This window comes from Microplitis mediator, chromosome 4 (genome assembly GCF_029852145.1).
Source record: "Microplitis mediator isolate UGA2020A chromosome 4, iyMicMedi2.1, whole genome shotgun sequence".
Lineage (NCBI taxonomy): Eukaryota > Metazoa > Arthropoda > Insecta > Hymenoptera > Braconidae > Microplitis > Microplitis mediator.
The window spans coordinates 5,973,929-5,988,474 of NC_079972.1; the positions used below are offsets into that span (position 1 = coordinate 5,973,929).

The following is a 14,546-nucleotide window of genomic DNA, read 5'->3' on the forward strand; positions in this document are numbered from 1 at the left end:
TATCAGCATTACAAAGCTCTTCGTACCAAACACACCCGATCATTTCAAAATGGCGTTTATGACGAATGAAAAACCATTTTAGAATTTTAAATTCACTATTTATCAAGTACTTGTTAAATTTTTGACGGATAACTATTTCGTTGAATACTGGCATTCTAAATATCACATATTATTGATAAAGTAATAAAATATTTGTATTAAAATTATTAAAATATATTTACTTTTAATAAAATCACAGTAATCGATAAAACCAGTTACGAAATGTATAATGTATAACAAAGGAATAAATTAGTCGAGTGCATGAATTATATGAATGGTAAGCTTTCCTTCTACTTTTCCCCTTTCCTTTTTTCTAAAACTCGAGTCCTATTGGATTACACAGTGCATTTTATTAAATAAAATTCAAGAGTACCCGACTAAAGTATATCGTACTATATATTCACCTCAACGAAACTTTAAAGGTATAGTTTTCCACATTGAGAATTCGAGCTGATGGAAATTTTCCGGTTAAAATGTCCGAAAAGTGTATGCAAGTGGTTCGTGTGACACACACGCAGGCACCCCATACGAAAAAAATATATATCCGGATATATCCGGGCCAATCTGCATATAAACGACACATATAAAAATATATGTCTCATATATGCAGATTGGCCCGGATATATCCGGATATATATTTTTTTCGTATGGGACGCATATCATGGTAACCGTTCTTAGTACTTTAATAAAATGTTATTCCATACCGTTATAGTAATAATTATCTAGAGTAATGGGATATAAATCTATCATTTCTGGGTAAAATTTCTGTAACTATAGAAACAATTTCTATAAGTATGGTAAAGGCTCCTATATTATATGTGGTATCTGAATTATGGTCATGATAGCCATAGCCCATAGTCATAGGAATAATTTCTGTAAGCAAATAGGAATGAATAAATCATACATCCACATTGGAATGATTTCTAAGAGCACATATGGTACTACATAATTAAGTATCAGAATGAGAATGATTACCATATACTATCGAAAGAAAATTTATCATTAAGACAGACGGATAATTATCACAATTCCATAGGAGCTATTGTAATATCGTATGGGAAAGAAACCCATACAGAGATAGAAATGATTTTCATAATTTGTATGGGTGCCATTCCTACAATCAATGCTTAAAAAAAAAAATAAGAAAAACGGTTGACCTTATGGGCCAATCCGAAAACTTCTCGCTGTTTTTGAAGTTCGGAGAAACGTTAATACTGGTAAACTTTTGAGCTCTTCGAGCACAAAAAACGTCTGAACTAAAAATATATAAATTTCGCTGAAAAAAAATAATTTTTGTCCGACGATATCTTCGGAATAAATCAACCGATTCGCACGTGCTCTGCAGCAATCGAAAGAGCTTGTTGAGACTTAGATTAGATCAAACTTAAAAACAAATCAGTCGAGCGATTTACGATTTACGCAACAAAAACTTTAAAAAATGTTTAAATTTTCATTTTTCGTACAACAATTTCAAGTCTTTGTGAGCCCTTTTGATTGCCGCCAAGAACATTCAAATCGGTTGATTCGTTCCATAGATATCGTCGGACAAAAAAAGCTTACATACATACACACACACGCACGCAGACGTCCACCCAGAAATAGTCATCAGAATAGCGTTCTAAAATCTCAAAACTTCGACATCTGATGAAAACTCGATTTTTTAAAATAGGACTGAAACAAATAACTTTCATTTCATTGAAAATTTTCAATTTTCATAGCGGGAAGTTAAAAACATGTTCCCATACAATATGGGAACCAATTTCATGAAATATTGTGATCGTTACTGTAAATTTCTCTTCATATGTACACGCAGATATACACTTGGATAACATCGTAAAAATATTTGGGATAGCTTCCTAGGATCTGAAACCGTCGACCTATCATAAAAACTCCGATTGAAAACAGAAACTTCTCTATTTTGTAAAAATGTTCTATTTTAAAATTTTTCTATTTTCTTAGCGAGAAGTTAAAAATGCTACAAAATTTTGTATCAAGAAAAAAAATGATCCATCTTTTTTAATCTGCTATTTGATTATTTGCACTAAGGTCATTTAAATATCATGAATATCGGTCAGCTCAACAATTGTGAAACTTTTAACCAAATGTGTTTTTTTTCATTTTTTAATAATCTTTGCATTATTGTTCGACGAAAATATATAAAAAAAAATTACAAATATAACCCAGTTAGCTGCGAATATCGATGCAATACAGTGTCTATCTTTGATGTGTACAAATTACTGATAGGATATTATACAATAAAAAAAATATATATATTTTTATGCGACAATTCTTGAAATTCACTTATTCATAATAAAACTTATTAGCTTCAAACGAATTTTTTTACAAAATATTTTCTTATCCTCAATTGTTAAGATAGCTCAAGATTTCTTATCGAATTTTTTTTTTGTACTTCAAACGATTTTATTAATACACATTAATATCTTTGTTAAAACATCGGTGAGTCGTAGTAGTTGATTGCTGTAAAAATGAACGCTTATCGTGTTATGGCCTTACATTCACTATGACACGTTGGTGGTTTCGATAGCGTGCCAGTGATTGATACCCGTTCGTTGAAGTAACATCAAATTCAATACTTTTTTTATTCAAGCTAATTTTAATCTTTCATCAAACAATTCAAAATAATCGGTAAGATATTTTAATATATAAATTATCATAATTATCACTTATCTCATATCAATTAGTATTTATATAATTATTCTCTGTTTATCTGAAATAATATTTTTTTGATAACTGATCAATTCAATAAATTTTTTTATAAACTTTTTTTTTTATAAATAGATTTAATGTCTTACATTATGACAAAAAATATTGTAACTTTGAACTTTATAACTTATTTTTATTTTAGAGGAAATAAAGTATAATTATCTTCTATTAATCTAATCTAATAATTATTGTTGTCTTTAACGGCTTCAGGTAGTCATGGCTTGTTGTCCATCAATTTCTATCATAAAAATATTACAATTTGTAAGTCTAAAATATTATCAATTTAAATTATTTTTTAAGTTTGAAATTAAAATTTTTGTAAGAAAAAAAAATTGATGTCAAAAATGTTCATCACAGCAAACTTTAAAATTTTAAATAATTTAGAATTTTCGACTTAACTTTTTTTATAACTTTTCAAAAATCAAAATTAATTTCTATTTAAAACGTAAATAATTACAGGATAAATATTAAAATTTATTGTCTACGCAGGAAAAATTAATATTTAAACTTTGAAATCGTAATTTGAACATTAAAAAATTATAACACGTATTATAAAATTTATTGTTTGGAATGTTAAATTTCCCTATTTATTGACAACCAGGTACCGGGTTATAATTTCAAACACTAATTTTTAAAGTTTAATTTTTTTTGTGTACAACTAAAAATTTTAAGCTGCACAAAATTTGGAAGTTTACTGTGATAAACTTTTTTGACATGAATTTTTGCCACACGAGTACACTGTTAAAATTTTTTCGATTTTCAAAGATAATTGTCATAGAAATTTAATAATATTTATTAATTTTTTATAAATATTGATTTTTTACGTACTTTAAGAAATTAAAGCATAATCTAATTAAAATAATTAATCAAAATATTGACGGATTTAAATCCAACAAATTTTTAAAATACAGTAATGACTTCTTTTTAAAAACCTTAATTAGTTTTTGATAAATTTGAGTTACCTGAAGTCTTGCTTTAAAATTAATTGGCTTATGGACGCTAAAACGACAATCATCGAAATAAAAAAAAATAATACAGATTGTGATTTTAATTGTTTTTATAACTTTAAAATTTAATGTAATGGAAACATAAAGTATATGAATACGTTAATTTGAACGATATTTATATTTTATACTTTTGACTGATTTGAATTCATGATTAACTTCAAGTATGTAATTTTCTTTAAATTTCTCATGAAAATTTTGAACAGTGTAAGGTAATAGTCCCAAATATTGATCGAGCTCCTTTTAATGACCGGGTACCTGAATACCTTTTAATAATAAAAAATCGCTGAATTTAATTTATGAAAAATATGTAGTCATAAATTCTAAATTTTTCATGAATAAAATTTACCAATTTTCAAGGGTATTTGGGCGACCGGTCATTAAATGGAGCTTGATCAATACTTGGCACTGTTATATTGTTAAAAAAAATCGGTGTTCAAATAGACTTACTTTAATACGATGCAGTGTTAAAATGAACTTATACCAGTATAGCATTGCTAAATAGCGGTTTCATTCAAAGGGTGTTAAAACGGTGTACATGTGAAGTAAAATGACTTCGATCGGAGTATGGAGGTGTGGGCATAAGTGATTTAAGATTTACATAACAGAAATAACAAATAATAGTCACTTCTATTAAACTGAACAAATTGTATAAATTTTTGATCACTCAGTAAATTACCCAGGTCAAAAATAAAACTTGATTCAGGCCCGTTTCACCTTATTTTCTTTTGAAATTATCGATTTGCCGACGATTTTTCGATAAGATCTCGACTTTTTCGACTTAACTTAAATTTTTTTCAACTTTTTGAACTTTTTTCATCTTAGTTTCAACTTATTTCAACTTATTCGTATTTTTTTATCTTAGTTTGAACTTATTCGTATTTACTTCGAGCACGATAGTCATTCACCTTACTTTTGACTTGCTGAATTAAGTCGAAAAAAAGTTATTTATTCGCCTTACTTTCGTAAGTATATATTCGTCTTATTATATAAAAATTATTTCACCTTAGGTTTGATTTTTTCGCCTTATAATTTGAGTCGAATAAGTCTAAACCAAGTCTAAATCAAGTTTTATTTTTGACCTGGGTAAATATTACGAAAGATGATAAATTAGTTATTGATAATTTAGTTTAATTTTTCTCGCTGGTATAGCTTGCAAAAAGAATTGGATCATAAAATTCCGTTTCCCATATATTATACAATAAACACTAGCATGTAATTGTGGATAAATATTTTTTGGATTTCTTCATAAATTGGTAAAATTGTCGTATCATTAATTTTTGAAACAATAAAATTTTTTTTTTTAGTATTTGAAATATAATTCTAATTCTGATACTTGAAAAATAAAACTATTTTTCTTAAACACCGGAAAGAATTTTAACACTGCTATCGCGTTAAATTAAACACTGATAACACTGATAACTTTAACACCAATTTTTATATTAGTTTATTAATTAATTTATAATTCTTAATTTTAGATAGTTGTATGTTGTATTTTTGGTCTCGATATCCATACAAAAAGTTATTTAGAGCCTAAAAATGGTATAAATGGTACTCTTTTAAATGAATTAGTTGATGAAATTTCCAATGACAACATAACAATTCCTTATTTAAATATTAATATAAATGCTCAATCAATACCAACGGAGTATATTTCAACCGGTACAGTTGTCGCATATTTGATTATTATATTCGTATCATTTATCAGCGGCTTATTCACAGCACCTATTAGTAGACTCGCTGTACGTATAAAATTAATTATTCACCTTATAAGTATTAAATTTTAGAGAGAGTAAAGTAATTACGAACCCAGGGTTATCCTAAACATAGCGTTTAAAATAAAATTATGAAAAAATAAAATTACGTTTTTCCTTATGTTCAAAAATAGCTTAAGGAAGGTCTATAGTAATTTTTGTCCAAGTTTTTCTCTCAAACAAAACCTCTGAACGTAAAATTAAAAACGGAGCTCGAAGCAACATTCTATAATTTAGCAATATCCGTTTTCATTTTTCAAGTGTTCACTCGTTGAAGAGAAAAACGTGGACGAAGTTTCCATTTGATGCGCAGTACAACAAGAATAGTACCGTTAGTCGACTTGAGTGTGATATAGAAAAAAGTTCAGACCCCTTTTTAACATGTATATCTACACGGAAAAAAATAACTAGGTGGTGCAACATGAACCAGTTTAGGTGAATCACCATGAAAAATCATGTTGGGGTAACATGATTTTGCGTGTCGCGGTAACATGACATTCATGTTACACCAACATGAAAATTAATGTTGTTTCAACAAGATTTTTTCATGTTGCTGCAACATGAATGTCATGTTACCGCAACATGATTTTTCATGGTGAGTCACCTAGACTGGTTCATGTTGCACCACCTAGTTATTTTTTTCCATGTAGTATCGGAAAAATAAATAATGACAAAAATAGATTACACGTTAACTCAAAAAATTTTTACATGTTCAATATTTATTCACAATTTATTTGTGATTTATAAAAAAAATTCAAGTTTTGTTTTTTGACTTCATGGGGTAATAAAAAACGAAACATCTATCATTATTAAAATATTTAAAAATGAATAACGAGTTTAGAAAAAAAAAATTAACACAGATCACATCAACACCCGAAAATTCAATATTTAAGATTGATATTGTGAAATTGCAGAGATAAAACAATTGCAACCGGTGAGATTATATTGTGTAATTTGTTTGTTATTGCCCCATAAAGTCAAAAAACAAAAATTAAATTTTTGGTTTCCGAACGTTTCATTCGCAGACGTTAAATCCGCGACGTTGTATATCGGTGATGTGCCCTTTTTTCAAAGGTTGTGTGTGTGTGTGTGTGTGATTACAATAGTTTATTGACACACGCACGCTTGCAATGGTACTGAAAAAACGAAATGAGTAAATAAAGTAAATAAATTATTATTAAGTCGCGGATTTAATGTCCGCGGGCAAACATTCATGATACGATATTTTTTTTTTATTTGAAATTTATTTAATTTAAAAATTTGATTAAATTGTATAATTCTGCTTAATAAATAAAAAACTAATATTCTTAATTAATTAATAAATGACCTAAATTATTTCAATAGGGGAGGGTGGGGCAGAGCGGCCCCCCTAAGCCAATTATTATTTTTTGTGGCTTTCAACCATAAGATCACTTTACTTTTGTCCTATTTCGAACAAATTTATGGACATTTTGCCAAAATTCTGAAAAAAAATTTTTTTTTTTTGTGGGGCAGAGCGGCCCCCCTTCAAAAAGTGATAAAAAAAATTTTTTTTTTCGTTTTTTTTTTTTTTAAATTGTTTTCATCATTAAGAATGTATTTCTTCCTCTTGACAACTATTTTTGGTTTTATATTACTCGAAAAAAATTTTTTAAAGCGTAAAAAATCGTTCATTCTCGATTACCTTAATTACTAATTGTTATTTAAGAAAAAAAAACATCAATTCTATAATTTTACTTTATTTCAAAAATTTATCAACTAAAAAAAAAATTTTAATTTTTATAAATTTTTAGTGACCAAATTTGCCTCTTACATAGAGAAACGGCCGAAAAATATGAAAAAATAATTTTTTCGGAAGTTTCGGCTGGTCCATTTTGCCCCAGGTGTTATGTGTAGGGCTAGAAATGTGGAATTATACTAATTTTTTTTTAATTTGACGATAAAAATATGAAAAAATCACTTTTTCAAAATTTTGGGCTTGTCCATTTTGCCCCAAATGTCATGCGTAGGGGTAAAAATGCGCAAACATATCGGATTTATAGTAATAAGTCGAAAAAAAAAGAATTTTTTTTTTGGTCAAAATTTCAGGGGGGCCGCTCTGCCCCATGGGGGCCGCTCTGCCCCACCCTCCCCTATTAGCCTCGGTTTCTAAGTGTTCGTAGTTGCTCACTCTCTCGCAACTAAAAATTTTTCATTAATAAAAATAAAAATATTTATCGATTTATAGAATGTCACCTTTTGTATAATTGGAGCTTTTCTTTTTGTCGTATCTGGATCTCTGCTTATCAACGATTTCCGTTCCATCAGTTTTGAAAGTATTAAACAGATAGATTATAAAAAATTATTAGAAGATTTACGTAATTTTAATCTTGCAAGAGGACCATTATGTATTTTAGCAGCATGTTTACTTCTCCTTGATGCTCTTTGCAGTTTTCTACCTTGTTAATTATTTTAACTATTGTTAACTAATATTTTTTAATTTAAGTAATAAATATTTATTATTTAATTTTGTGATTTTGATAATTATTTTATTTCATAATACAATTGCAGCCTCTTACCTAATTATTTTTTCAACACACGAATTATTTTATTGAATAATGGAATATATTGATAATTATGATCAATAATGAATTAAATAAATTCCGTAATCATTTAGAATAGGAAAAAAATTAAATAAGAAATGAGTAAAATAAAGCAAATAAACTTAAAAAGTTTTATTTGTCAACTCAGTAAGTAATTGTGGTATCGACAAGAAATAAAACAGTATGGATGATACAAAAGATCCATCGACAAATTAATTAACATTTCTCACCCCCCCCCCCTCCAATGCAAATAAAATAATTGTACAGAGTATATTTATTACAGAGTAAATTGTACAGAGTATATACATTCCCATTTAATTAATCAAATGTTTTGTATATAAATTAAATAAAATAAAAAATTCAATCGTAATTATTTAATTATAAAATTTAATCTTTCTAAGAAATAAATCATAAAATGATCGGTTAATTAATGGTTTTTCTATCAATGCGGTATTATTTTAGGCCACACATATAGATATGTTATCTATTAAAAGCTTTTAATATTACAAACTTTTTGTTAAAATACACTTAATCTAATTACAATTACACGCTACTTGGAAATAATTATGATCGTCATTGATTGCTTTAAATAACTAATATTTCATCGACGTTTATTAACGTTTACCACCTTTTTATATTTATAGAATATTATTGTCATATTATATATATTTAAACGATTCTTTCTACAAATACAAAAAAAGGAAAAAAATAATAAAATGAATGCTAAAAGATTTTATTAAAAATGTAATATTGTCTATTATTATGATTACTGACTTTTAGTGAAGATCGGAATATAATTTGAGAATATGTATATTTTATTTGCTCTATTTTGAAAATTAATAAAGATCAAATTAAAAGAATCAAATGTTTCATACTTAAAATCTAATTTTTAATACACAATAAATATTTCTGTCGAGACTATCATTATGTTTTATAATTAATTCACAGTTGAAATTCATTATTTCTCAATAGATCTACTCATATGCATGTAGCTCTTTTTGAACATTTAAATCTTTTGTTATTGAGCTGCAAATTTCTTTTTAAATACAAATTTTTAATATTTTCAGTTTGATAATTTATTTTTTTGAGCTCTCGAACTCGATAGAAGCCTTTGATTGCCGCCAGAAACGTTTTAAATGGATAATCCATTCGAGAGACATCGTCGACGAAAAAATAAATATAAAATTAATAACTGCTTTTTTAAAATTAATTTTTATCTTTCGATTTGTTGTAAAACAAGAGAAGATCTAATTTCTTCCGAGATCGAAGAGCTCAAAAAACTTGATACATTTAAGAATATTTTTGAATGCGAAGAGCTCAAAAGTGTATTCACAAAAATATTTTCGGGCTCCTCAAGCTCGCCTTCGGCTCGGGCACCAATCTTTACACCTCGCGTCTTAAACACGATCGCACTCGATAAATAAACTACTATTAAGGAGCTAACTTTCTGTTGTTTGCGTATTTTTTTTTTTTTTTTTAGTTTATCAAATAAATTTTTTTTTCTTTTAAACTATTTCGTAAAATGATTTCAATTTTCGATTGTCTAAATAATTAATACTGGCAACCTGCAGTCACTACGTGACTGCCCAAATATCACTACTAAATTTATGAAATACACAGAAAAAAAAGATTTTTTGCTGCATAAAATTTTTACTTACACCAAGAAATTTTATGCATTATGAATTGAATACAAAAATTTTCTTGTGGCGAGAAAAGATTTTTTTGGGCAAGAAATAATTTCTTGCGCTAAATAATTTTTTCTAGTTTTAAATAAATTTTTGTTTTCAATTCACAATGCAAAACATTTCTTGGGGTAATTAAAAATTTTCTTCATGATTTTTTGCGTCAATGATTCCTTTTTTTCTGTGTATGCTCTTTTGGCTTTGAGAAGCTCCCTAAACCAAAAAGGAGCATAAAAATATGTCGTTTGGAATTAGTAACACGATATAAATAATATAGCTATATATTCAGTGACATTCAATCATATTTAGTGACAGAATAATTAAGATGTTAATTTGGTTAAATAAAATTAACACGATCGTCGTTTTTCCCGCGTAATTTAAATGTAATTCGAATGATATAGATAAATCGATTTATCTCAAAGACTAGCAACAAAAAAGAGTTGAAACCATGAAAAGTAATGAATTCAAGTCAAGACCTTTTTAATGATACCAAATTTAATAACATTAACCAATTCTATCATATAGATATGGCGGGAACAAAATTTTTCTTATTCTCTTAATAATATAGAAGATTATATATAAAAAAAAAAAAAATGAAGTATAATTTTTGAATTGTGTTTTATTAATCTGATCAAATATTTATATTTTGTCCTTGTCTTGATCAAATTATCATGGGCTGTCCATCAATTTCAATCATTAAAATTTTACAACTCGTAAGTTAAAATAAAAATTATAATTAGCAAACTTATTCTTTAAAATTTTAATTTAAAACAAATTATTGTTTAACTTCGACATTAATGTCAATATTAAAGCAATAATTTCTTTATGACAGTTGCTTACCATAAGAATCTATTTGATGGTTATAAAAATATTAAATACAAATTAATTTCAGATAGTTGTATGTTGTGTTTTGGGTCTTGACGTATTAACAAAAAATTACTTAAAGCCCAAGAACAGCAGTAATATTTTAAATGACTTAGTTAGTGAAGCACAAAACAATACATTAACAATTCCTTATTTAAATATCAAAATAAATGCTGAATCAATACCAACGCAGTATATTGCGACTGGTACAGTTGTCGCATATTTAATTATTATATTTGTATCACTTATCAGTGGTACATTTGCATCACCTCTTACTAGACTCACCGTACGTATTTATCAATTATTTACATAATGATTATGTAATTAAATTAAAATTTAAATATTTATTTATTTGTAGAATGTTACCTTTTGTCTCATTGGAACTTTTCTTTTTCTCTTATCTGGATCACTACTCATAAATGATTTTCGTGTTATCACTTTTGAAAGTATTAAGACAAGTTTTGAAAAATCATTACAAGACGCACGTAGTTTTAATATTGCTAAAGGATCACTATGTATTTTAGAATCATGTTTACTTCTTCTTGATGCTCTATCAAGTTTCTTTCTTTTTTTATAATTTCAATTATTATTTATAACTTTTTATTTGTACGTTAAATAATAAGTACTCATTATTTAATTCTCTAATTTAGAAAATTATTTTATTTCATAATTAAATTTTTATTTTATAAATTCAAGGAATTACAAAAATATTTAAGTAGAAAAATTTAAGTTTACGTAACTAAATATTTCAATTACTTATTAAATAAACATGTTATTAAGTATTTTAACACTTATATTGTTGTAATTAAACAACTAATTATCAAAGAAAATTAAGAAAAAATGCATACATTAATTATTAATAATAAAAAATTAACTGCACGTATTGCTTACACGGCAAAGCAAAAATAATGATTACTTGTAATTATAAGAAAATAAAGAAATAACGTAATTGTGGTGAAAAAAATATCAGAAAAGTTTTAATCAACTTTATTCTTCAGCTCGGTAAGTAATAACTATGTCGATGAGAAATAAAATAGATTGACCGACACAGAAACATCCTTTGACCACTTGATCAATATTTCGGGATTCTCCAAGCACCATGAATGAAACAATAGTGAACAGAATACATCCCACTACACTGAAATAAATGTCCTGTAAACAATAATAATATTTATTATCCAATTACGTACCCTGGTTAAAAATTTCGATTGAATCCAATTGAGATCCGATTGAAAATTTTGAATGAGATTCGATCGGTTTTAATGGGAAAATAATATTTTTGTTTTTGTGCATTTTTTCCGATTGAAACCGATTCATTCCGATTAAACTCAATTTAATCGGATATTTCTGAATTGAATTCTATTGAAGTGAATCGGATTTTTCAATCAGGGTAATGAAATATCATAAATTAATAATTTAATATAAAATATAATAATAAAAATACATACAATACGTCGATGTATTGGTTTCTCCATTAATGCAGCAATTATTAGACCACTTATATTAATTAAATATCCAATAGCTGCACCCGAACACAACCAACCTGTATACATGTCGTTATAGTTTGTACGCCATTGGAATATTATTACCATAATAGCAAATGCCTGAATTAAATCAACTTTATGAATAAATCTGTATAATTTATACTAAGAAAAATGTATAAAAATTTTAAATCATAAAAAAGTTTACCAGTTCGACGAATTTTAAGTAACTGCGTCTTTTGTAAATCGGGAGTTTATTGGCCTTAAAAATAAGAAATCATAAATAAATGTATGCATACACAGAAAAAGAAGATTTCTTGACGAAATAAATTTTTACTCACTTTACGAAAATTTTCAATTGTCCCAAGAAATTTTTTCCATTATAAAATAAAAATAAAAATTTTTTGGGACGAAAAATAATTTTTTGCGTCAAGAAATTTTTTCTAGTTCTAAGAAAATTTATGTCTTCAATTCATAATACAAAATATTATCTTGCACTAAGGAATTATTTTTTTTTTGTGTACATTAATCATTAAATATAATAGAAAAAAAATACGGCTTTAATACGGCTTAATCTCTTTTTATTAAGAGGGAAACGGGTCTGAGATACAAAAAAAAGAGCATATTTTTGTGATTTTTTTTTTCAGAGTACCTTCGTTATTAAAATTCTTAAAATTTGTGACTTTATTAAGCATCATTCCAAGAATATTCTGCTAAATTTTCATAAAAAAATATTGAAAAATAAGCCAGTGGTAGTGGGAAGAACTGAGTCACCTCAAGAAAAAAAGTCTTCATGCCGTAGGCAGGATAACTCATGACTGCTTTTTATCTGATATAAAAAAAAAAACCAAAAAAATTTTCATATCTATATTTAGTAGAATTTAGTAAATATAGATATACAAATACATGGAGTGATCGGGTACCAGTTCCCTGATCGGGTACTAGGTCTTTTACCTTACTAAAGAAATCTTTTTGGTTTTTTGATATCAGATAAAGCAGTCATGAGTTATCCGGCCTATGACATGGAGACTTTTTTTCTTGAGGTGACTCGGCTCTTCCTACTACCACTGGCTTATTTTTTAATGAAAATTTAGAAGAATATTCTTGAAATGATGCTTAATAATGTCACCAATTTTAAGAATTTTAATAACGAAGGTACTCTGAAAAAAAAAAAAAAATCCCAAGAATATGCTTTTTTTTTTTTTGGATCTCAGACCCGTTTCCCTTCTTAATATTTTACTAATCAGCTATCGATTAAATATTTCACGACACTGAAACCAGAAGGAATTACAACAGGAAGTACTTATAACTTCAATTACTAGGAATTTATTAATGTAAATATTTTTTGTTTTCCAAATATTTAAGGTATAATGTTTCATATATTTCTATTAAATTTAACGCGTGAGTTATGAAAGATGATTGGAATGCAAGTGTAATTCATAATTACACGACAAATCTCATTCACAAAAAAAAAAGAAAATCGAACCAATTTGAATTAGATAATATTTAATACCAAAAAAAAGTTTAAAATATTCTCGAATCCTTTTTTTATAAAAAATGATAACGAGTGTGAATGTTGCAGACAGCAGATATATTTTTAATTATTAATAAATAGAGTAAATAATTAATAATATAAAATCTTTTAAAAATGCGCATTTAGAAAATTGTGAAATTGATAATTGCATTTTTTATAAGTTTTATTTGTTTAATTATTTATTCTATTTATTTATAATTTTAAAATTGTCTGATGTCTGCTACATTCTCACTCATAAAATAATATGGTCCCGAAGTTAGAAAACAATAAACAATTTTCGAATTTTTTTTTTCGAACAAACCAATTACAAAAAAAAAAAATAAATAACTAAAAATATGCACATGTAGAAAATTATAAAAGTTATAAATGCAATTTTTTTAAATATCATTTTTTTTATAATTTCTCGTTTCTAAAAGCATCCAAAAATTATTATACGGCGGCTAAATTCAGTATCATAAATAATATACGCAATACTTTCGAGTGTATTTCATATATTGATAAATTTATTAAGACTAATAATTATATTATATTGTATTATAATAAATAATTAGAATTAAATTTAAATAAAACTTACCATGATGAGCAATAAATAAAAAGTTGATTTTAAATATTAATAATTATAAATTTATTTTAAAGTTGTAAGACGTAAAAGAATTAGCATTTAGACTTAAGCAGAGCCTGAGAAAGAATGAAGAGAACAAAAGAGTAAACAGCAAACAGTAACTAGAAAGAATACCAACCGTATTAAAATTTAATACTTAGGGGGTTTCAACTACGAAACAAAAGATGATCAGTCATAATTTAAAATTACAATTCAAATATTTCCCGCGTTAATATTCAAAGATGGCTGACTGTTAAAACCACGCATGCGTTGGTTTCATTGAAGAAAGTATACCTATATGT

At 26.5% G+C, this 14,546-nt stretch overlaps 3 protein-coding genes across 4 annotated transcripts; 2 read left to right on the forward strand and 1 right to left on the reverse strand.

Moving 5' to 3' along the window:
• The first annotated feature begins 2,540 nt into the window (after positions 1-2,540).
• Positions 2,541-8,006, forward strand: LOC130666487 (uncharacterized). 2 transcript variants are annotated; one of them, XM_057467520.1, is made up of 4 exons: positions 2,541-2,685; positions 2,974-3,024; positions 5,246-5,509; positions 7,728-8,006. In XM_057467520.1, exons 2-4 carry the CDS (start codon positions 2,980-2,982, stop codon positions 7,944-7,946), a joined length of 528 nt encoding a protein of 175 aa, XP_057323503.1. In that variant the 5' UTR covers positions 2,541-2,685; positions 2,974-2,979; the 3' UTR covers positions 7,947-8,006. The 2 variants fall into 2 exon arrangements, with proteins under 2 accessions (XP_057323503.1, XP_057323504.1); XM_057467521.1 differs by having other exon boundaries at positions 2,549-2,685; positions 2,906-3,024.
• Positions 8,007-10,430: 2,424 nt separating this feature from the next.
• Positions 10,431-11,242, forward strand: LOC130666449 (uncharacterized). The gene is made up of 3 exons (XM_057467452.1): positions 10,431-10,477; positions 10,657-10,914; positions 10,987-11,242. Exons 1-3 carry the CDS (start codon positions 10,436-10,438, stop codon positions 11,203-11,205), a joined length of 519 nt encoding a protein of 172 aa, XP_057323435.1. The 5' UTR covers positions 10,431-10,435; the 3' UTR covers positions 11,206-11,242.
• Positions 11,243-11,401: 159 nt separating this feature from the next.
• On the reverse strand, positions 11,402-14,372 carry LOC130666450 (uncharacterized). Its single transcript, XM_057467453.1, has 4 exons — positions 14,218-14,372; positions 12,318-12,371; positions 12,077-12,232; positions 11,402-11,780 (listed from the first exon to the last, which is right to left on the reverse strand). The coding sequence occupies exons 1-4, from the start codon at positions 14,218-14,220 to the stop codon at positions 11,616-11,618; spliced, it is 378 nt and encodes a 125-aa protein (XP_057323436.1). The 5' UTR covers positions 14,221-14,372; the 3' UTR covers positions 11,402-11,615.
• Between the last annotated feature and the right edge of the window lie 174 nt (positions 14,373-14,546).

What these genes read in the sequence shown, in the direction of transcription:
- LOC130666487 (XM_057467520.1), top strand. Translation starts at nt 2,980, where the DNA reads ATGGCTTGTTGTCCATCAATTTCTATCATAAAAATATTACAATTT. An exon ending in TCATAAAAATATTACAATTT is followed by an intron (nt 3,025 to 5,245) that starts GTAAGTCTAAAA and finishes TCTTAATTTTAG; the next exon opens with ATAGTTGTATGTTGTATTTT. An exon ending in CACCTATTAGTAGACTCGCT is followed by an intron (nt 5,510 to 7,727) that starts GTACGTATAAAA and finishes ATCGATTTATAG; the next exon opens with AATGTCACCTTTTGTATAAT.
- LOC130666449 (XM_057467452.1), top strand. Translation starts at nt 10,436, where the DNA reads ATGGGCTGTCCATCAATTTCAATCATTAAAATTTTACAACTC. An exon ending in TCATTAAAATTTTACAACTC is followed by an intron (nt 10,478 to 10,656) that starts GTAAGTTAAAAT and finishes AATTAATTTCAG; the next exon opens with ATAGTTGTATGTTGTGTTTT. An exon ending in CACCTCTTACTAGACTCACC is followed by an intron (nt 10,915 to 10,986) that starts GTACGTATTTAT and finishes ATTTATTTGTAG; the next exon opens with AATGTTACCTTTTGTCTCAT.
- LOC130666450 (XM_057467453.1), bottom strand. An exon ending in ACTTAAAATTCGTCGAACTG is followed by an intron (nt 12,233 to 12,317) that starts GTAAACTTTTTT and finishes GATTTAATTCAG; the next exon opens with GCATTTGCTATTATGGTAAT. An exon ending in AACCAATACATCGACGTATT is followed by an intron (nt 11,781 to 12,076) that starts GTATGTATTTTT and finishes TATTGTTTACAG; the next exon opens with GACATTTATTTCAGTGTAGT.